Below are 22,315 nucleotides of genomic sequence, written 5' to 3' on the forward strand. Positions count from 1 at the left end.
AATTTGATCCTGGCGCGCGAGGGAGTGAGAGCGGCTCCAGTCGCGGGCGAGGGAGTGAGGCACTGGCGCCGGAGAGCGGCTCTGGACAGGGGCGAGTGAGTGAGGCACTGGCGTCAGGGAGCGGCTCTGGACAAGGGTAAGCGAGTGAGGCACCGGGACCAGGGAGGGAAACAGGGCTGCCCGCGGACGATTTGGCATCAGAGCCGGCAGGGAGGGCTTGCTGGGGCAGGGTCACTGGCGGGGGCAGCGCGATGAAGGCGACAGGGTTGTGGAAGGGGCTCTGATGGGTCCTTGTTCGCGGTGCCTCAGAGCCGAGGCTGCCGCTTCCCCGGTGCTTTTAGAAATTTTTAAAACAAGTGATTAGCGTTTTTCACACTGGGATTTACCTCTCAAAGGCAGTGTGGCTGAGCAGGTACAGCAATTCTGCAAGAGGGAAGGGGAGGCTTTGCCGTGTTCTGGAACGTCCGGGGGTTTCCTTCTTTGCTTGCGGCCAGCTTTGCGGCAAACCATGGTGTTGCCGCGAGTCTGCGCCCAAGTGTCGCGATATACTCAGTGTAAAGTCAAGACCCTTAGAAATGCTGGAGTACCGTTGGGACACCGCCTGGATCTGTGGTCTGCTTGGACTTTTTCGTTTAAAAATTCATGATATTTTTGTTGTAAAAGTCATGCATTCTTTCCATTTTCTCAGATCTAGTTGTTTGTTTGGCGGTATGATTCATTTTTCTTTATTCTTTTTTCTTTATTCTGAAGTATATAGGATTACAATCCGGATACCTTTCTCAGAGCTTCTCAGAAGAATACTTTGCCTGATCCCTTAGGAACATTGAGAAGATGTACATTAAGTCAATTGTTCTCGAAGGTTTTAAATCCTATGCTCAGAGGACAGAAATTAATGGCTTTGACCCGTTATTCAATGCCATTACTGGCTTGAATGGTAGTGGCAAATCCAATATCTTGGACTCCATCTGTTTCGTGCTGGGAATCAGCAATCTGTCACAGGTAAAGAGATGGCACATTTAAGAAAGAAAAGTCTTTCTTCTATTAGCAACTTTTCATGTTACTCTAGTGAGTAACCTCCCATGGAAGATCTGAAGTGGTGCTTCTTTGAAAGAAATAGTTTCGTTATTTCAGTTTTTCATTGCATAAATCTGAGTGTCTGTCATTGTTGCTCAATCTTACATTAAGGTTGAATTACAACTTTATCCAGATACCAAAGTTACACAAACTATGTGGCTTAAAACAATAGACTAAAACTAACCACTTCAGAGCTAACAACTTCAAGGCAAAAGTCCTTTTTGCATCTAAAGGCACTAATTTACTCACTTGTAATAAATGTTTTCAGTTCTGGACTGGGTCTTGAAATCTGGCTACCTGGTTTATAAAAAAAAAAATTAAAAGTGGTTTCCATGCAATGCCTGCTCTTTAAGAGATAATATATCTGCTTTATTTTCATAAAAAAGTGTGTACTTTGGCATCAATTTTAATCTCTGTCTGAAGGTGATTTTTCAATTTGCCTTCCTTCCCATCCCTACCTTCCACCAGTTGCAGACAAAGCCAGCAGGCCTCCAAGGAACACTTTCTGAATCATTTCCCTGCAAACTGCATTATGAAAAATAAAGGCTTGTTAAATAAAGCTCATGCAGAAACAGTTTATCTGGATAGGTAAAACTAGACTGGCACACACTGGTTGTGGTTTTACCATGATAGCACCTTGCAGCTCCCATGTATCAGTTCACATGAACTCATAAATGTGCAGCTAAATCTTTGGTTTTTAGGATAATTTCTCCAAAACCTACAGTTGTACAATTAAAATGTAAATTTCTTTCCAAAAAGTGTTTTATCTGTTCCCTGGATTTAGGTGCGAGCTGCCAGCTTGCAAGATCTAGTTTATAAGAATGGGCAAGCTGGAATTACAAAGGCAACCGTGTCTATTAACTTTGATAATTCAAACAAAAGTCAAAGTCCACTGGGATTTGAAGCTAATGATGAGATCACTGTGACTAGGCAGGTGAGTCTTTAATATCTGTATTTTTTTCATAACCTATTTATATTTTTACCATGTTCATGAGTGGTCAAGGAAAAATAGGGTGATTTTTAAAGTCCCTAAGTTTCTGCAGTAGAGACAAGGCTTGTGTGTTGCTTGTAGTGTAGTTAGTTACACAAACGGTAAGAGTCGATCCAGTGTGCTAACTAGAAGTGTTCATAAAGCAAGTTAAATTTTTCTATCTTGTGGTTTTTTTCTGCTGTCATATCTTTCCTCTTGAAATCTGGACTCTGTGTTAAATTTGGTCTCCACGAACAAAGGAACCTTTATTGTTCTAGTGAAGATGTTGGGGTTTCGGTTTTTGATTATTTTTTTGGTCGTTCGGGTTTTTTTAAAGCAGAGCTTTTGGAAAGTTTCTTGACAACATTGTCCTCAATGATTAATATTTCTTATAATTTAAATATTTTAAACATCAAACAAGTTCTGTTTTGATGTTTATTTTCTTATATAGCGCAAGAATTCTATTATCATGATAGTGCAAGGATTCCATATCACCAGAGTTTCATACCTCCTTGATGTTTCTCACAGGCAGCTCCTCTAAGCACTGACTGTTCCTGGTCCTTGCAGTAGTCATCTGACTCCAGATCCCACCAATCCACTCTTTTATAACACTTGTTCTTATTTGCTACAGGTGTGGCCTGTTAAGATCAGGCCTGCTCCTAATCTTTAGTAATTGGTCCAGCTGCAACTCGCTGGGGGATAAGATTCCATTCTATACCACCTTCATTTTCCCATACTATATCCCCCTACAGATACTGTATCCCCCTACAGATATTCTGCATAGTTTGCACATATTTATGCAAAGATATAACAGGTGTGATTTCCTGAGATTTTTTTATTCTTTATTACAGTTTATGTTCTCACAACACTAAGCAGGTTTTTTTTTGTCTTTGTCCTTTAGGTTGTTGTTGGAGGTAGAAGTAAGTATCTTATCAATGGTGTGAATGCTACCAACAGTCGTGTGCAGGATCTCTTCTGTTCTGTTGGACTCAATGTCAATAATCCTCACTTCCTCATTATGCAGGTATTGTGTGCATCTCTATAAAATCCAGAAAGAGTGGGACTTGCAGTAAATTTAAGACGGGAGATAATGGGAAAACACTTAATTCCTAGTTAGAGTGGCATCTTATGAAGATAAAATGAAGTCTGTTAAGTTGTTAATATTTCTAGTACAGCATAGTTTGGCCCTAAAACACATCTTTTAGCACAAGACCTCATGTGGCCCTAATGTTAGCAAAACTTTTCCAAAATATGTTTCCATTTTATTTTCTATTTTTTTTCTCCTTAACACATAGGTATTGCTTTCATAAATATTATAAAATGGCAGATTTTATTTGCTATTATTTGTGCTCCATATTAGACAGTATCTTGAAAGAAGTTGAGATATGTACCTTCTTAAGTCACAGTTATCAAAAGAAGACTGACAAAGGGGCTAGGCAAATTCCTGAAATATTTGCAAGGAATAATAAAACAGAGCAGGATTTATTGTTTCAAATATAACTATCCCAAGTGGATGGCAAAGGTGGGAACAGTTTTGTACATACTTTTTTTTCTCCCTGTTATGTATGAGCTACATCACCCATAAAGCTGGTTCATGGGTAGGAGCTTATTCAACATCAGCAACCAAGTAAGACTGTAGAAAAAATATTTGCATTACTCCTTTAAGATGTAATCAGGACTGTGGAGGATTAACCTAACATATAATGTAAGGGCCATTTTAGGTATATTACCTGAAAGAGTGACTTATTTGAACTTTGAAGAGCAAAAGAATTGAGTAAACTAGATTATTGTTGTAGCAAAAAAAATTTTAAAGTACTTGAACTTATAATACAATGTATAAAAGTGAGTGGGGGGTTGGGGTTTTGGTTTTTCTTTTTACTACTTCATGGTACACAACCACTGATCTTGTTTTATCTTTCTGTCACCAGGGACAAATTACCAAAGTTCTAAATATGAAGCCACCAGAGGTAGGGGAGTTGTGGGAGTGTTTTTGTCTGAAGTTTTACTGAACTGATTTGAATGATAAGAATCTATGTTGGGAGAGGGACAACAAAAATAAAGGTTGGAGGGCGATGAGATGTTCAGCTTAATTGAACCAATCTAACATAAAAAGAAACATCACGGTTTTTTGTATTGTTTTCTTTTAGATTTTAGCTATGCTTGAAGAAGCAGCTGGAACTAGGATGTATGAGTCCAAGAAAATATCTGTACAGAAAACCATAGAGAAGAAGGAATCCAAACTAAATAACATTGAAATGGTATTACATGTTGTAAAGTAGACTTTCATTCATGTTTGTTAAAGATAACTGAACAAGTAGTTCAATGTTGACTTTGTACAATGTTCTAGAAATTTCATTTCTGCACCTGGAACTAGATATCCATGCCTAGGCATGTTTAAATTTTGGAGTTCAGTGAAATCAAAATATAAATCTTCTGTTGTATGTTTCAGGCCCTAAATGAGGAGATCAGACCAACTTTACAGAAACTGAAAGAGGTATGGAAAAATTAGAAGGGTGGTAAGGTAGGTCCTTCAAGTACTGAAAAAATACTTTCACAACTACCCTGAACCAGTAAGTTTTTTTGGCTAAAACAATAGCATGTTTTCAAGTGCTGCCAAGTCTTGTAAGGGAAAGAATTTTGTCATATTTCCAAATACAGAGAATGTAACATTTTAGACTTCCAGGAAATCCTACAGAGAAATGTAGGGAGAAGGAAGAAAACAAGAGAACTAGATAAAAATAGATTTTAAAGTGTTTTAGTTTTTAAAAAAACTAAGTCAAGTGTTATTTCTGGTATGCAGTCAATTAGATGAATGTTGTTTTAGCTCAGAATAACATGAAGAATCTATCTTCTTACTTACAAATACTGATGTTTAGTGGTGCTTAAAAGATTTCTATAGTACTCTTATGTAACTCTGGTTTTCCATCAAAATTTACAGCTTTTTTTTTTCTCTCCTTTTTTTTTTTTTTTTTTGTCTATTCAGGAACGATCATTGTATCTAGAATACCAAAAATTAGTGCGAGAAATAGAGCATTTAAGCCATTTTTGTGTAGCTTATCAGTTTGTTCTGGCTGAAGAAACAAAGGCATCCTCCAGTGATATGTTAAAGGAAATGCAGTCTAATATAGAGAAGTTTCAGGAATCAAGGGCTGAAATTGAACAGAAGGTAAAACAACTTAATGAAGACATAGCGGCGATGGAAAAGGAAAAGGATAAGGTAATGAAAACAGAGTTGTGCTCCTCTGAATGCCTGAGAAGCAGGGAGAAATACAAAGAATTTTAAGATACTGGAATTATTTTTATAGATAATATAGTGTTGAATTTTTATCTTCTTCTGGTGTGTTGCTTAGGTTATTTGGTTTTACCTAGAAGACATCCATTTAAATGGGTTTTTTTTTTTGTCTGAAATGCAAATGAAAAATAACTGAAAGGTAAAAAACTGTTTGACTTCATGTTTTTACTCTGTGCATTCAACAGTAAGTTTTGCCAGAGGCTTTTTTCTCCCTTTTTGTTGATGTCTCAAAAGAAAAGTGAGCAAGGTTTTGTTTGACAGTAATCAGTATTGATTTTGATTTTGGGGGCAGTAAATTTAATGAGATGCAGGATGGCACATAGAGTCTTTGGATGTCTCAATCTGTACAGGGACAGTGTCCCGTTTTATGGAGGGATGTGGGTCTTCAACAGTACCTTCTAGTTAGGTTGGATTTCAGAGGTGAGAGATGATCTGACCTGTTTGTCTTGGAGACTTCTGCCTGCTTGGTCAGATTTCCTTCTACATAAAGCTCTGAACAGAAGATGAAGTACTACAATACTGCATTGGTTTCACAGGCTAAATTAAATTTCCTTTATTACTGGTTGTAGGAAGCTGGTGGTAAACTCCATGAACTAGAAGCTGCTCTTTCAGAACATCAAAGAGTTAATACGAAAGTACGAAGCGCTCTTGATCTCCAGAAGCAAAACTTAAAAGGTGAAGAGGTTAAGTACAAGGAATTGGTAACACGTATGCAGAAGGTGAGATATTTATATATAATTTTCTTTACGTACTAAATTCAGATTGTGGAAAAGCTGCTTTTTCTTTCCTGTTACGGTATGAAGAATCCTGTGATTGACAAGAATTGCACTAAGAAAGTAGAGACAAATGTTAAGGGCTTAGTTTAATTTATTCAGCATAGGTAGTAGGTTCCCTATAGAAAAATACATGATGCAAATACAAATAAAGTGCAACTCCTCATGGTTCCAAATTTTCTTTTAAGCTCAGCAGTGGTGTCTGTAGCTTCAAACGATTATGCTCTCTGGACATATGTTACTCTTAAAATTAAATGAGGAATTTCTGCCTTGCATAATTTTGACAATTAATGTTTTTTTATGCAGGAGGATGATTTTTTGGATATTGGGAAGAGCAAGATAATTCTCCTAGTTCTTGGGGAGTTGTTACCCCTTCCTGTATTTAATCTCTCTGTAAATACTTAGAATACTCATGGGATGAGTAACACATTGGGAAACATGCAAAGACATATCACAAGATTATAAAATCTGACAAGGGGTCATTGAAATGTAGTTGATTAAACTACTCGTTGCTCCTCACCTAAACAACATGAATTTCAAGGTAATAGACTCAGGTCTCTGTCTCTTTTTTTCTTTTTTTCCCTTTGTTTTGCTGAAGGATTCTAAAGCATTAGTATCAAAGGAGAAAGAAGTGAAGAATCTAGAGAAAGAGCTAAATGTTTTACTGGAAGAAAGTGAAAAAGATGCACATGCTTTAGCTGCAGCACAACAGCATTTTAATGCTGTATCTGCTGGCCTGTCCAGCAATAAGGATGGTGAAGAAGCTACTCTTTCAGGACAGATGATGATCTGCAAAAATGAAATTAGCCAAGCACTAACAGAGGCTAAACAGGTAAGAAAAAAAAACACTTCCTGTCTCAGGCCTGCCTCCATGCTTTTGAAAATTGCCTGAAAACCAATTGACACATGTTTGAAAGATCAATGAAAAGAGGTACAGAATATCTATGCAAGATATTTTACAGTTTTGCATATGCATTAAACTAACTTTTTGATAAAACATAAATATCTTTGCACAGGAAAATGCTGTAGCATTGCTGTGAGGAAGTACTAGAAACTGGCATTTGCGATATAAAGTAGGATTCACTGTACTCAAATGATCAATAGTATTGAATAGAAAAAAATTAGGGCTGTTGTCCATGATGCACAGTCAAAGAGATTTCAACAGTTAAACTTAATAGAATCAAAATAAAGATGCCTGTGATTGTGAAATGGAGGGTTTAGAAGAAACTATTTTCTCCTTAGTTAAATTGTATGCTCGTCACATGACTGAAAGAACCAATGCTTGTTTTGTCTTAAGATAGAAGACCTCTGCTGGGGTAGTTCTGACTACCCCAGTGGAGTTTAAATTTCCAAAGTTCACTTTCCTTGTCTCACTTAGGGAGAAATTCTGCTCTGTAGAGTAACATGGACAGCTATGTCCTATCTTAAATTACTTTGTTTCTTCTCAGAGTTATTAATGTTCTAATATGTTACCACAGTTAAATACAAGATCTGTGGTTTTGTGTCCAAATAACCTGTGCCATTATTTTCAAAAGCCAGGGCTGGCTTGGCGTATCTGCAACCAGTGCAAAACTTTATAAATTACATGGACAGTTTGATAGTGCAAATGTTATAAATTTGTGTCTGCAACATTGTCTTTGAAGATCTGGTTCCACTTTTGCTTATTCCTTATAGGCTCAAATGAAATTGAGTTATGCACAACAAGAATTAAAGGCAAAAGAAGCTGAAGTTAAAAAGATGGATGAAGGCTACAAGAAAGACCGAAATGCATTGGAAGCTGTCGAAAAAATGAAAATAACCCTAGAGAAGCAAATAAAGGAGCTGAACTATTCAGGTCTGGACAGACTTCTGATGCATAATTTTGGGTCAATCTTCAAGGGAGTATAGAATTGTCATGAGTTGATCCTGACTCGATGCCAAGTATTTGCCAAAGGTGTTCTATCACACCCCTTCTCAAGTAGACAGAGGAGACAATATACTGCAAAAGCTCAATGGTTGAGATAAGGACAGGGAGGGATCACTTGACAATTACTGTCATGGGCAAAATAGACTTGACTTGGGGAAATCAATTTAACTTAATTTCTCAGGCTCTATTTAATTTCTGATTTTCTGTACCTCCTCTTCATGAGTGATGCAGGGGGATAGGGAATGGGGGCTGCAGTCGCTTCCTCACACGTTGTCTCTGCCACTCCTTCCTACTCAGGGAAAGACTCACACCCTTCCCCTGCTCCACCATGGGGTTTCTCACAAGGGAGGCAGTCCTCCTTGAACTTCTCCAGTGTGAATCCTTCCCAAGGCCTGCAGTTCTTCACAAACTGCTCCAGAAAGGGTCCACAAGGGTTCTTGGATGAGGGGAGAGACGAGAATGTTGACTCCATGTTCAGAAGGCTTGATTTATTATTTTATGATATATATATATTACATTATAACTAACTAAAAAGAATAGAAGGAAAGGTTTCTTCAGAAGGCTAGCTAAGAATAGAATAGAAAAGAATGAATAACAAAGGTCTATGGCTTGGACAGAGAGTCTAAGCTATCTGGTCTGTGGTGGCCATTAATTGTGAACATTCAAGATGGCCCAATCACAGACACACCTGATGCATTCCACAGCAGCAGATAACCATTGTTTACATCTTGTTTCTGAGGCCTCAGCTTCTCAGAAGGGAAAAAATCTTAAAAGGATTTTCACAAAAGATGTCTGCGACAGTCCCTCTCATGAGGTGCAGTCCTTCAGGAACAGGCTACTCCGGTGTGGGTGCCCTGCGGGGGTCACACGTCCTGCCAGCAAACCTGCTCCAGCATGGGCTCATCTGTCCATGGGTCTGCAGGTTCTGACAGGACCCTGCTCCAGTGTGGGTTTCCACAGGCTACAGATGGACATCTGCTATGCTGTGGACTTCCATGGTCCATGTTGCTGCCTCAGCATGGTTTGCACCACAGGCTGCAGGAGGATCTCTCTTCCAGTTCTTGGAGCACCTCCTCCCTGTCCCTCACTGGCCTTGATGCCTGCAGGACTGTTCCTCTCACATATTGTCACTCCTCTTTCCAGCCACTGCAGATAGGTTTGGTCTTTTTTTCCCCTTCTATAATATGTTATCCCAGAGGCTTCACTACCATCAGTGATGGTCTTGGCCTTGGCCAATGGTAGCTCTGTCTTGGAGCTGGCTGGAGGATGCAGAAACAAATAAAACAAATAATTTATGCCCTGCTTCCCATCAGGTATTAGGAGGCAGTGTTCAGCCACTTCCTGTGAAGTAGGACCTCAGTCAGCTGTTTTGGAAGAAAAAGGCCTTAATAATGGATGCTTCCTTCCATCATCCTTTCTCTTAGCTTTTACTGATGAGAATACCTTCATAACAGTATGGAATATCTGTTGGACCCCATATCCTGTCTATGTCCCCTCCCAACCTGTTGCCCCCTCACAACCTACTGGCTTTTGGAAGAGGGACTGGAAGGACAGCCTTGGTGTCAATATTCTTAGCAGTAGCCAAAACTGCGTTGCATCTATGCTTTCTCAGTAGAAACACAAAGAACAGCACTCTGGGGGCTGCTGTTGGGCATCTCACCCAGCCCCAGTGCAGGAGGGGAATGAAAAATCAAGTACACTGCTTTCATGCAAAAATTCCTCTGGTGTAAGCTCTGCAAACTCTCAAACTTTCACTGAGAGCAGCTTAAAATAATTTGATTATATCAACTTTGGGCTGACCATTTTGAAGTTTGATGGCACAATTGAATTCCAGCTAAAATTTAGATGGTTGGAAAGAGACCAACACCCCTATTGCTTCCTAGGTTTCTGTACCTAAAACACTTCTTAGAGTTTGTTTCTTATGCCAGGTAACATTTGTTTCAGACACTACTGTTAGCTGATATTCCAGATCAACCTTTACAGAAGAGCATTACTCTTTAAACTTTTTCTTTGCATGTTTGGTGTCATGATGGTATTAATTTATTTAGTCTGAAAATTTACAAAGAATTTTAAAAAGTCCTCTCTATGTATATGTAGATAAGCAGTGTAGGATACTAATTTTTAAGCTAATAGATTTCTCTGCTCTGGATATATATCTACTGCTTGTGTTCAACTCTGAAGAAGAAAAAGGAGAAGCCCTCCTAGCAAAAAAGAAGGCATTGATTTCTGATATCGGCCGGCTAAGAGAACTGAGTGAACATTTAATGGCAAAATTTCCTCATCTACAGTTTACTTACAAGTAAGATCTCAGTGTGATCCTGAAAGACACTTGAAAGGACTTTTTACTACATAATTCTATCAATGTCTTAGCTCTTGCTGTGTTTTTCTTGCTGCCACTGAATAATGACTGTCTTACCCATGCTGAAAACTGAAGGGGAAAATGAGGGGGAAAGTCAGGAAATGTTATAATCTTATCTAAGTCACTAGAATTTAAAACTTTTGTCTGATGGTATTTCGGTAGCAAAGGTCTAAACTGGGAAATAATTGTTTTCTGCCTGTGGACACAAGTAGATTTGCTCTTGGGAGGTCAACTCCAGTCAAATATGTGTATCCCCAGGTTAAATTTTTTGTGTAATAGGCTGAACATACTCCTATAGCTGTGGTAATAACAGAGCCCATTGGAAAAATCCATTGAAAAAATATGGAAATAAATCAGGAATTCCATTCTTTTAATGGCTGTGTAACTGACTCTTTATGCCGAATCTCTTCATGTGGAATATTTAATGAAACCATTTTTTCATGGGGTTCTTTTTCTGATAGAATTTAGAATTGCTTATGGGAAAACCCATTATCATGGGGTTTAAATATAAGATTTTGAAGGATGTGTGAGAGAAAAACAAACATGATTCATAGTCATAATTTATATTTATTTTAAGACATCCAGAAAAAAATTGGAATCCAAACTATGTGAAAGGCCCTGTTGTGTCTCTTTTCACTGTGAAAGATCTATCCAATGCCAAAGCCCTGGAAGCGGTGGCTGGAGGGAAACTCTATAACATTATTGTGGACACAGAAGTAAGTTTATTTCATTAGTACACAACTCTAAATTTTGAGATGTGGTCGTATGATTTGGGGTTGGCAAGCATGTGCCTGAATGCTTGAGGGGTTAAAACACCTACATGTTTTAATTGTCTCAAGAAAGTCATGCACAGTTGGTGCCGACAATGTGTTCTTCTTGCAATGCCCTATTGTCTTACTTTACAAAATGACTTGTGTACTCAGGTATGCTTTGTAACTATTTTTCATTTGAGGTTACTGGCAAAAAGATTTTAGAGAGGGGTGAACTAAAGCATCGATACACCATCATTCCCTTAAACAAAATTTCAGCCAGGTGTATTCAAGAAGCCATAATCAAGTTGGCCCAAAGCTTGGTATGTAAATAAATACACTCTTTACACTGTATTGCTTCTGTCCCATTTTAATTTTATTTCTGTACTAAAAACTTGAGATTCTTAATGGTTATTATAATAAGAATTTGTACAGAGTTTGAGGATATATTGATTTTGTTTTTCTTTGTATCCTTTCAATTTTGTGAGGTTTAAATGGTTATTAATTATTCCACTTGTGACTGAAATAGTTTCAAAATGTGATGATACTTTTGGAAGAGTTATTATCAACAAAAAACAAACCAAATTTGAAACGTATTATAACTTAAAGCATACTAATTGCATTTTGATTTCTAGGCTGGGCATCGTAACTTGCATTTAGCCCTTTCTCTAATTGGATATGAATTTGAACTGCAGAAAGCAATGGAATATGTCTTTGGAACAACACTGGTCTGTAATAACATGGATAATGCTAAGAAAGTGACTTTTGACAAAAGGATAATGTCAAGAAGTGTTACTCTTGATGGAGATGTGTTTGATCCCCAAGGAACTCTGCATGGAGGCAATTGATGGTTCTATTAATATAATACTAATAATATTGTGTGTCTGTTGATATGTTTACTGCTTTTGCATAGTTTTTCTAAAAATTAACAGTAACCTTTATGTTTAGATACATACTGGGAATAATATATTTGAGCTAAAGTTGTCTTAAGTTGAAATATTAATTAGTTTAAGAAAAAATTAATGACAAACTTCACATAAAGTAATTTAGATTTTAAATACTTAAATCTTATTAGACAGTATAATCCTCTTGGAAGCAAAAGTGCTTTTTTGAAGTAATTCATCATTGGTTTGCAATAATTTCATAAATTATGGAAAGTTAGCTGTTTGCATAAGTCACGCATGTGTAGTATTCGAAGTCTGCAGAACCATGTTCTGTAACCGAGGAAGTCTCTCTCTTCTGAGAACTCCAGCTTTAGCCTAGCTGCTTTCTCTGTTTCTCAGCTAAAATAAATCATTAACTTGCCTCATTATTAATGTTTAGAATTTGCAATTACCAGTGGTGAATCCACTGGTTTAATTCCAATCAGTCTGGCTTTTTAATTTTTTCATTGAACAGGTGCATCCTTACGAGCTGCACCAATATTGTCTAAACTTCAAGAAGTGAAAGATGTTGAACTAGAACTCAAGAAAAAGGAATCTGAACTTGAAGCTGTAGAGAATGAGTTGGCAAGCTTGAAGAAGGTTGCTGAAAGGTAAGGTTTGCACTGTACAATGTGTATAATTTCTCTTAATGTGACCGAGTAAATTTAATGTAACGAGTTGTTTTGGGAGGCCATAGGCCTTTTGAGAATGTAATATGCAGAAAGTAATTCTTTTCTTCCCTCTCCTCCCAATATAATTAGTAAGTTCAGTAATCAAAAATCAAATTCAGTTTTTAAATAACACATGCCAAACCCCTTTGTTTTGGATAACACAGGGAGAAAAAAGGATACACATTGGTATTTGAAATTGGTTTAATTTTCATGAAGTCCACTGAAGAATGGATCTGTTACAGACATATTTTAACACCTGTACAGAATTCCAATTTGTAGTCAGTCTTATTTTTCTCACAAGGAAATAAAAAGATGTTAAAAAGGATTATCTGAGTGATACTGCTGTAAGCATTTAATTTAAATATTATTAAGTATATTTGATTTTCATCTACTCAGTTACTGAATACTACATTAAAAGATGGAACAGAAAAATATATTTAGTCAGTTCTGCAAAAATGCCACAAGGAGGTAGTGTTGCATAACATGCTACCTTCCAGCTGGATTTATTTTTTCAAATTGTTTTGAGCTGCAGTAGACTTCCAGAAATATTGCTAAGAGGAGGAAGGAACTTTTGCTTCTAGATATCCTTTCTACAGTTCTTCACCCTAACATCTGTCATGCTGCCAGTTGGAAAAAGGTGATGTCTGAATTGTTGCCAAAATGCCATGAGTTGCATTTGTTTTAATAGGTTAGATCAGGGCTAAACAGCAGGAGCTACATATACAATAACTTACATGCGTATCAACTTCACAATTATTATTAAAGCAATTATATTGGATTTTCATTCATTTAAGCTTATTTGCCCTACTGTCATCACTGTATCTCACATGAGAAATGGAATACAGATATTCATCTACTTACTTCAGCTTTGAAAGTGAGATGCTGGGTAGCCTTTCATATAGCAGTGTGTGTCACTACTGTCTCCAAAGGTATCAGCAGCTGAAGCAGCAATGGGAGATGAAGTCTGAGGAAGCAGAGCTGCTGCACAAGAAGCTTTGTCAAAGTGCTTACCACAAACAAGAGGAAGAGCTGATTGCCCTGAAGAAAACCATTGGTGACAAATGTGTTCTTACTCTTTTACCTGAAAACTAATTACTGAGAATGAGATGGATATCAGGCTGTTTGAGTAACACATTCTTTATTTAAGAAGTACTTTTCACTTTAAAAATACTAGCTTTATATTTTTGAACATGTAACAAACACAGAATCACAGTATACTTGCATAGAGGTGATTCACTTAAAGGTGGCCATCTCTTATAGGAAAGGTTATACTCTTATTGAATGTTTTTTATATACTTTGTAATAAAGGAAAATACATCTTTGCAGGGAAGTTCAAAAATGGATTTAACCCCATATTTGAGTAATCTTTGCTTTTTTCAAGCCATCTGTACTTAAGGTTAGTAATGTAGTTTGCATAACAAGAAAGCATAGGAAAGAAATAGTGTTTTGTATAGATAAGGAGAGATAAAATGCAGCAGCAAGTAAAACATCTAAAAAATGGACAGAAGTGATACATATTTAGATGTAGTATTCTAGGGATGAGATTGTATCTTGTTAGGTAGCTGTACTTTTTGATCCTGCAATTTGACATTCTTCCCTCTGTCAAGAAAAATGGTCCTCTTTTCATAATGGCTGTTTGGTCCCCTACCAATAACTGATAGCAACAGCACACTGTCTTAGAGTATTCATTGAAATATCTGATTATTTGGACTTTAGCAACTAGTGAGTGCTCAACCACTTTTTTTCTGTTGGGGGCAAAGAGAGATTTATTTCAGTTGGTGTTTAGGATGTAAATTTGAAGACAAGAACAGTGCTCAATCTCAGTACTCTACTTTTTGATTCAGCCTCTTGTGAAGAGACATTAAACAAAACTGAAGACAGCAAAAAGAAGGCAGAAAAAAAATACAAGGAATTAGAGAATAAACTTAAAAATGCAGAAGCAGAGCGTCTAAAAGAGCAAAAAAATGCAGAGCAGAATCTAGATAATGCCAAGAAAAAGGCAGACACTTCAAGCAAAAAAATAAAAGACATGCAGCAGGTAAAACTTAACTTCTGTTGGCAGTTCTCTCCATGTTAAAAGTGCAAAAATCAGAAAGTTTGATTTTCGTGAGGTTTTAATACTCTCAGTTTTGGGACTTACTATACTGTGTAGTCACTGACTGAGCTTTTTTGTATTTTTCTTTCTTCATTTTGTGGGATTACACCCTTGCTCAAGAATGGGTGCTGTTAGTCTTCTACAGCATTTACTACATCAAACTGAATCTTAACTCTTTCCATCCAGCTGAATCTTAATTCTTTGCATTTAAGTATAACTAATAAATTAGAAAACATCTCTCTAGGAAGTCAAAGCTTTAGTTCTGGAACTTGAAGAGCTGAAACAAGAGGAGGCCTCCTATAAACAACAGATAACAGCTGCAGAGGAAGCAATCAAATCCTACCAGAATCAAGTTGATGCTCTGGTGGCTGAAGTGGCTAAAACAGAGGTAAAAGTGAAATACTGTGTTTCATTATCCATTTTGATGTTACTCTGTGTGATCCTCTGAACCTCACATTATAATGTGTATTTTTTTCTGCAGATTTGCTTACTATTCTCAATCAGCCTAGGTAGTTATTTTTTTACTTCTTTCACATGTGAATTTTTTTTCTGCTTGCTGTGTCAGTTCTAATGAGGCTTTCACGCCAGCTTTAAAAAAGGCCGATAAATGTCTGCTGATTTGCTTTTCCAGGAATCTGTAGAGAGAGCACAGAAGGAGCTTGCCAAGCAAAAGGAAGTAATTGCATTACATGATAATGCAATTAAAGACAAATCTGCAGAGATGGTAAAATACAGAGAACAAAATAATGAATTACAGCTTAAGATTAAAGAATTAGAACACAGCATCACCAAATGTCAACAAGAAGCTGCTGATGCTGCTGCCAAGGTATTGCAGAATTTTGTTTTTCTTCACATCTTGTGACCAAGAATGGTAATTCCCTTGCCACATACAAAGGAAATTGCCTTTTTCCTTTAAGCGCTGTCATATTTGCAGCTCAATGTAAAATTTTTATCTGAGGAAGAGGGAGTGGAAATTGTACATTGTAAAAGACCTGATCTGTATGTAGTAACAAAGTATAGATCACGGTGAGAAAGTGATCAGTAAGAACATTCTGATTGTCTGGACAAATTAGATAACTAATTAAAGAAGGTAGTTCCACGATGCAGTGACATTGGTAGAGTTCAGATATACAAAAAAGTGTTTCAAGTAAGTAAGATGTACATGAAAGCAATAGCCTTAAATCTTTAAATCCCTTGTTTGTCCACAATGAAGAAAATCACACAAAGCATTGTAAAGAAATGTACCTGTGCTGCACTAGGGTAGAAGAATTAATTTCCATCAATTTCAGAATATAGGTGGGGTGGTTTCTTTTTTTTTGCTTTTGTTTGTTTAAATTTTTATTTCACATGTGAGAAGGGTGAGGAAAAAGCTTCAACATAACTTTTTGTTTAAAGGTAGCCAAAATGCTGAAAGAATACAAGTGGATAACTTCAGACAAGCTGCTCTTTGGCCAGCCAAACACAGCCTATGATTTCAAAAGTTGCAACCCTAAAGAAGCAACTCAGAAGCTGCAGAAATTGCAGGAGCGTAAAGAGAAGTTGGAAAGGAATGTGAACACAAAAGCTATGAACATGCTTTCTGATGCAGAGGAAAGGGTAAACGTTCTCTGTTCTAATCTATAAAAATTGGGCAGGCTGATCATATGGTGTATATACAAGATATACAGATATATATAATGTAGCTATATGTTTTCATGTGCTCTATTTCTCAATATACCAAAAACTAAACTAAACTTTTTCCTGATTTTTTTCATACTAATCTTACATCTTTGAACAACTCATTGGCACACCAGGTTTTTAGGTTACTCATAATCTTGACCTTGTATGATAAAAAATACTCTTTTATTCCTTCCTACCCCAGATCATCCTAAATTGAAGCATCAGCAAGCTTTGTGGCATCCATTAGATTATTTGAGAACTATATAATGAATTAAAAATTGCAGACCAAAAATATGTTCATCTTCAAGCATGACAGCTTGACAGTGTAGCAAGATTGTCTTGAATTAATCTGCATCTTCAGGCTATTCCAGGATTGTCTGGAAACTGCCCACTGATTTTATCCTTCAACTTTTCTAATACTTTTCCTCCTGTCAGCCTTGAGAACTAACCTTTCCTCCATGGAAAAGCAAATGAAACATGATTAACTTGGAAGTGCAACTTTCAGAGCAATGTCCTTCCCCACTGCTGATTGTTGAAAATTCTGATGCTTTAATTTGCAAATAATCCCAAATCTTACATCCCCCATGCAGCTAAATTAATGCACTGGATTTCAATCTTGTGGTTAATGACTATTTTATAGCTACACAATGATACTGTGAAGCTGTAAGAGTAGCACAAACTGCATTTGAGCACAAGGGTCATTGAAATCAGTCTTTTCTTCTCCTTGCACCAGTACAATGACTTAATAAGGAAAAAAAGAATTGTAGAGAATGACAAGATGAAAATTCTTGCAACTATTGAAGAGCTTGACCGGAAGAAAAAACAAGCTTTAGATATTGCTTGGAAAAAGGTACGACACTTGAAATTTATCTTCATGTTTTAGTAGAGGATCAGATTTATCTTAGATTACTATTTTGCATATTTCCTTGGGAAAAAAAAAGGTCTGTTTTTAGAACTAACATCCCTGACCAATATTTAAAAATAACCACTTTGTTTCTCCCGTTTATTCCCACTTTTAAGAATAAGATACGAATTCTCTGAGAATTGTAACGGTCCAGTTAGAGCTGCAAAACTACTTTCTCATTCCCTTTTAGTGTCCACAAACATTTCATGAAGGTTAGGGCATATTGAAATATAGCTGGGGTTTTTTTGGGGTGTTTTTTTTTCTTTCCTTATACCAATATTTTACCAGAGTAAAAATTTTCTGTTGTTACATTGCCCTCTACAGTGCAGGGCTGTGGACCTGGGGTACTGCTCCTGTTACTGTCAGGATACATAATATTGGGGTAGAGCAATATCTGATTTATGTTTCTGTTACCTAGGCACTCTGCCTTTTTACCAGGTCTCTCATATAATGAATTTTAAGAAAAGTATAAAATTATGCCTTTCTAGATGGAAATCTTTTGACACTTTCTTTTCTGCTGTACCAACAGAACTTGTTTTTTGGCCTTTGAGAAAATTGGTTTCAACCAAGATTAAATTGCACATAGATGATGTCTTGGTTTAATTATTAATTATCCTCCCTGTACTTAGGATATCACTGACAAAATGGTACCTTTTCATTGTAAAAATGATGTTTGGCAGAAATTAGTGAGTTGTAATGCAAAAGCATCACGCATAGTGGAATTAGTGTGTTTTCAGATAATCCCTAAACCTAGGATATTTTAATCTGCATTTACAAAGTTGCATCCCATCCCATACCTGGACATTGCTTAAGTAAACCTGGGAAGAAAAAGAGTGGGGAGAATGCCACCATGTATCTCTTACATGGTGCTTATACTTTTAGTAGTCCATTAACTGGGAGAAATTGCAATTTGCCAGTTAATAAATCTGAGTTAGTGTTGTATTCATATTGTTGTATAATTATATTTCCTGAGTCTCATACCTTCTTGGTGGTTTTCTCACGGCAGATCTTCACAGCAGTGGTGTTGTTGCTTCTCGGTCAGGGCTCCTCTCCAAGGCTCTCCCTGACCACCCCGCCCCCTTTTATCTCAGTTACCTCCATGGGCTACAGCTGCTGCCCAATCAAGGACATCACAGCTGCAGCCCATTTACAATAACTAGAATCAGGGCAGGGTCACTAATACAATACAAAGATCTTTCACTGCCATACATATATTTACAATACATAAGTTAACTCAGGCCCCTACAAGTTAGGGCATAACCATTTCCCTGGCTGATAGCATAAAGAAGCCTTCCAATACATCTTTCATTGGATTCTCATAAAATGCTTAGTATGAGGTGTCACATATCCTTTGGTGTTGCTTCTCTCTTCAGTACAAAAAAAGTAAAAGCTAATGTTTTCTCACTGTCCTGTATGTGACATGGGAAGTCACTGTGTTGAACTGGGAAAGATGTCTCGAGTGTCCTGCTGCTCACCACTAAGGTTTTCACTCTATGTGCGCTGATCCAAAGCACACTTATACATCTTTTGTGGTCTGACTTCTAGGTGAATGAAGACTTTGGTTCCATATTCTCAACACTCCTACCTGGAGCCAAAGCTATGCTCTCAGCCTCTAAAAATGGCAGTCGCTTTGTTGGTATGGAGTTCAGAGTTGCCTTAGGAAACACCTGGAAGGAAAACTTAACAGAACTTAGTGGAGGACAAAGGTTGGTGAATTAATTTGTTTTCCATTGTCATTGTGTATGTAATTGATATGTCTAAGTAATTAAAGTTCTGAAAAGCAAAAACTTAATCTTTTCCTTGTCAAATGGACTCAATATTGGAAGCACTATCAATACATTCTGACTTAGAACAATGCTTTACTTAGTATAAGATAACAAACAAGATTTTACTCCTGTCACACAGAAGTGGCAAAAAAACCAATTGAATGGTGAGAAAACCACATTAAACTCTAGGTAATACTGATGTAATGTTGAATTAAATGCTCCTCTCCTTGAGCTGTAACCACAAAAATCTTTATAGGCAAGTGTTTCCCTGGTATAAAGGTAGTGTCATGGCAACAGTTTTCTTCTCCAGTGTGTAAGGCCACTGTGTAGGGCATGGGCTTCTTTGCAAGTTCTAAGGAAAAAAGATCTTTACAAACTGAAAAGCATAAACGGAATTTGGGAAGAGGTGAGACAGGGATACAGAACTTTCTAAGGACAGAATACTTGAAGAACCAGGTGTGGAAAAACACAATTGCAAAACTCAGAACTGGAAATCAAACAACAGCATAATTTTAAATATCATCACTCAACTAATGTGATCTTCTAATAAGAAGAAGTAATATTTGCTGTTTCTGAGAGAAGACTTCATGTTTTGAAATGAGGAAACTATCATTCCATCTCTTCAGAACCATAGCAGTAATGTGCTTTTGAGGGACTATTTCAGAATCATAGAATCATTTAGGCTGGACAAACTGTCTTAAGATCATCAAGTTCAACCATTAACTTAACTGCCAGGTCCACCATTTAAACCATCTCATTAAACCCCACGTCTACATGTCTTATAAATCTCTCCATGAGTGCTGACTTCTGTGGGCAACCCATTCAAATGCTTGATAACCATTTCAGTGAAGAAATTTTTCCTGATATCATTTCCTATTGGCCTGTCTAGTTACCTGGGAGAAGAGGCCAACCCCCATCTGGTCACACTCTGCTTTCTGTAGATAGCAATAAGGTCCCTCCTGGGCCCCCTTCTCTCCAGGCTGAACAACACCAGTACCTGCTCCTCATCAGACTTGTGATCCAGACCCTTTGCCACCTTCATTACCTTTCAGGTAGTGTTTTCAAAAGCCAGAGCCCTTCAAACAAGACTAAATCCTAATTTTCTTGTCTCCATACTAGATCGTTGGTGGCCTTATCCTTGATATTAGCCATGCTCCTCTTCAGACCTGCCCCAGTTTACATCTTGGATGAAGTGGATGCAGCCCTTGATCTCTCCCATACCCAGAATATTGGGCAGATGCTTCAAACTCATTTCAGACACTCCCAGGTATGATCTTGAAATTATTGTGGTAATAGAATGGTCTGGGTTGAAAGGGGCCTTAAAGATCACCTAAGTAATCCTCTCCTATGGGCAGGGACACCTTCCACTGTAAGATTCCATGCCTGGCTGGGCATTTTGGGTCCAATCCGGCTAGCTGTGGACCCCAGCCCACAGGATCCTACATGGACAAAAGGCAAAAGATGAGAAGAGCTCTTCTCCACGTGGGGACAAATGTCCTCAGTTTATTGACTGAATAGGGGACACCAGACCAGGGGACACCCCCCGTCCCCCCACCCCCACCACGGAAAAGAGGCCATCCCCTTCTCAAGGAGGGACTGAGCAGAGGGGAAGGGGGGCGGAGGAAGAGGAGCACTGCCAATGGGATACAAGTGAGGAGGGTATGGGGAGGGAGACCAGGGGAGAGAACACCACCAGGGGGTACTGGGGAGGGGTGTGTGAGGGAAAAAACATGTGATAGGGGAATTCCATGAGAAGGGAAGAACATGCCTTCTATTTTATGTTATGTGATATAACATGAACTATTCAGTGCAATATAAAGACTACTCAGTGCAAATCTCCAATCGCCCAGTGCAAAACAGCAACTAAAACTATTTGGTGCAATAGTTCCACCAGACCAGACTGCTCAGAGTTCCATCCATTATTTCCAAAGGCAGTTTGGCACTGAGGACTCTGAGCTGTTTACCTCTTTTATTCTACAGATGTATGTTATATTTCTGAGTTGTTTCAGCTGGAAAGCTAGACTGACATGGCAAGTGGTGAAACTTAAATGTTGTTGCTGGACTGGTTAAAATGGAGCAGTAGGGAAGAGTGTCCGTGATATGCTCAATTTCAAGCATGACAACATCCTGAATTCTTTTTTCCTGGAGATTTTTAACTTGAGGTTAAAGATATTTCACGTTGACCCTCTTAAAATAAGTGAGGCACTACTTATTATTTCCTTATGGAAATGATCTCTGTATCACTGTGACCTGTACCCCATCAAATAGAGTACCTGTCTCTATTTGATGCAAGGACTTAACCATTCCAAATTATGAGAGTGAGGAGGGGAACCAGTATTGCAAAATTATTTGAGTAATATCTTTTGACTAGGTAAGATCCTACATTCTTTCATATTTGGTGGCACAGTTATTCCCATGTTTACTCCCACCACGAACAGGCATCCTGCATTGAGGACTGTATCCCAGGCCAGGTGCTGAGATATGGACAGAAGTGTCATTAGCTGCAGAAAAAGTGGGTTTACATTGACCTGTGTCAACATTACATTGACCTGTGACCAACATTCTGTTGGGCCTTGGTTAGTTTTAGAATATTTTTTAAAGATTATTACTGACGTATTAGCCAAATGAAAGAAAGGAGTCCTTTCTTTGGAAACCTTTTCTAGTGTTGTTGGGATAGCAACATTAATTTTAAGTGTTTCTGGTTTGTTTTAGTTTATTGTGGTGTCCTTGAAGGACGGAATGTTCAACAATGCAAATGTCCTCTACAAGACCAGGTTTGTGGATGGTGTATCCAATATTGCAAGATACAGTCAGACTCAAAACAAAAAAAAGGATCTGCCTGCAAAAACAGGCAAAAAATAGAACATTGGTGAGCTGGGAAGAATTGGTCTTCTACATGTAGTAGAAATCAAATAAGTGTTCCCTGTTGCTTCCTAATGTTCATTTTTATAATTTTATGTTTTTGTATCTGGATTTATTAAGAACTGAAACGCATAGGAAATAGTCCGTAACAACCTGTAAGTTTTAAGTTGTTAAGTTTTATTATATTAAAAATATAATTTTTATGGTGTGCTGTAATTCCTTTAATTTCTCTGTAATATTTACACATAAATGTATATAAGTAGTAGCTTTGTAAACTTAAAGCCTTCAGATGAGGAAAAGCTGATTCAGCTA

At 37.6% G+C, this 22,315-nt stretch overlaps 1 protein-coding gene across 1 annotated transcript; it reads left to right on the forward strand.

Moving 5' to 3' along the window:
- The first annotated feature begins 24 nt into the window (after positions 1–24).
- SMC2 (structural maintenance of chromosomes 2) lies at positions 25–22,216 on the forward strand. Its single transcript, XM_063180498.1, has 25 exons — positions 25–136; positions 751–999; positions 1,859–2,008; positions 2,946–3,068; positions 3,973–4,011; positions 4,192–4,302; positions 4,494–4,538; positions 5,028–5,261; positions 5,906–6,055; positions 6,708–6,941; positions 7,784–7,943; positions 10,197–10,314; positions 10,952–11,090; positions 11,327–11,446; positions 11,759–11,963; positions 12,522–12,657; positions 13,647–13,771; positions 14,562–14,755; positions 15,057–15,200; positions 15,444–15,638; positions 16,208–16,408; positions 17,205–17,321; positions 18,921–19,081; positions 20,261–20,408; positions 21,854–22,216. The coding sequence occupies exons 2-25, from the start codon at positions 832–834 to the stop codon at positions 22,001–22,003; spliced, it is 3,567 nt and encodes a 1,188-aa protein (XP_063036568.1). The 5' UTR covers positions 25–136; positions 751–831; the 3' UTR covers positions 22,004–22,216.
- The last annotated feature ends 99 nt before the right edge of the window (positions 22,217–22,315 follow it).

Source organism: Melospiza melodia, chromosome Z (genome assembly GCF_035770615.1).
Source record: "Melospiza melodia melodia isolate bMelMel2 chromosome Z, bMelMel2.pri, whole genome shotgun sequence".
Classification (NCBI taxonomy): Eukaryota; Metazoa; Chordata; class Aves; order Passeriformes; family Passerellidae; genus Melospiza; species Melospiza melodia.

Excerpts from the sequence above, each read along its gene's own strand:
- SMC2 (XM_063180498.1), top strand. The coding sequence starts at position 832 with ATGTACATTAAGTCAATTGTTCTCGAAGGTTTTAAATCCTATGCTCAG. Across the intron at positions 6,056-6,707 it reads TGGTAACACGTATGCAGAAG|GATTCTAAAGCATTAGTATC; the intron begins GTGAGATATTTA and ends GTTTTGCTGAAG. Across the intron at positions 15,639-16,207 it reads CTGCTGATGCTGCTGCCAAG|GTAGCCAAAATGCTGAAAGA; the intron begins GTATTGCAGAAT and ends TTTTGTTTAAAG.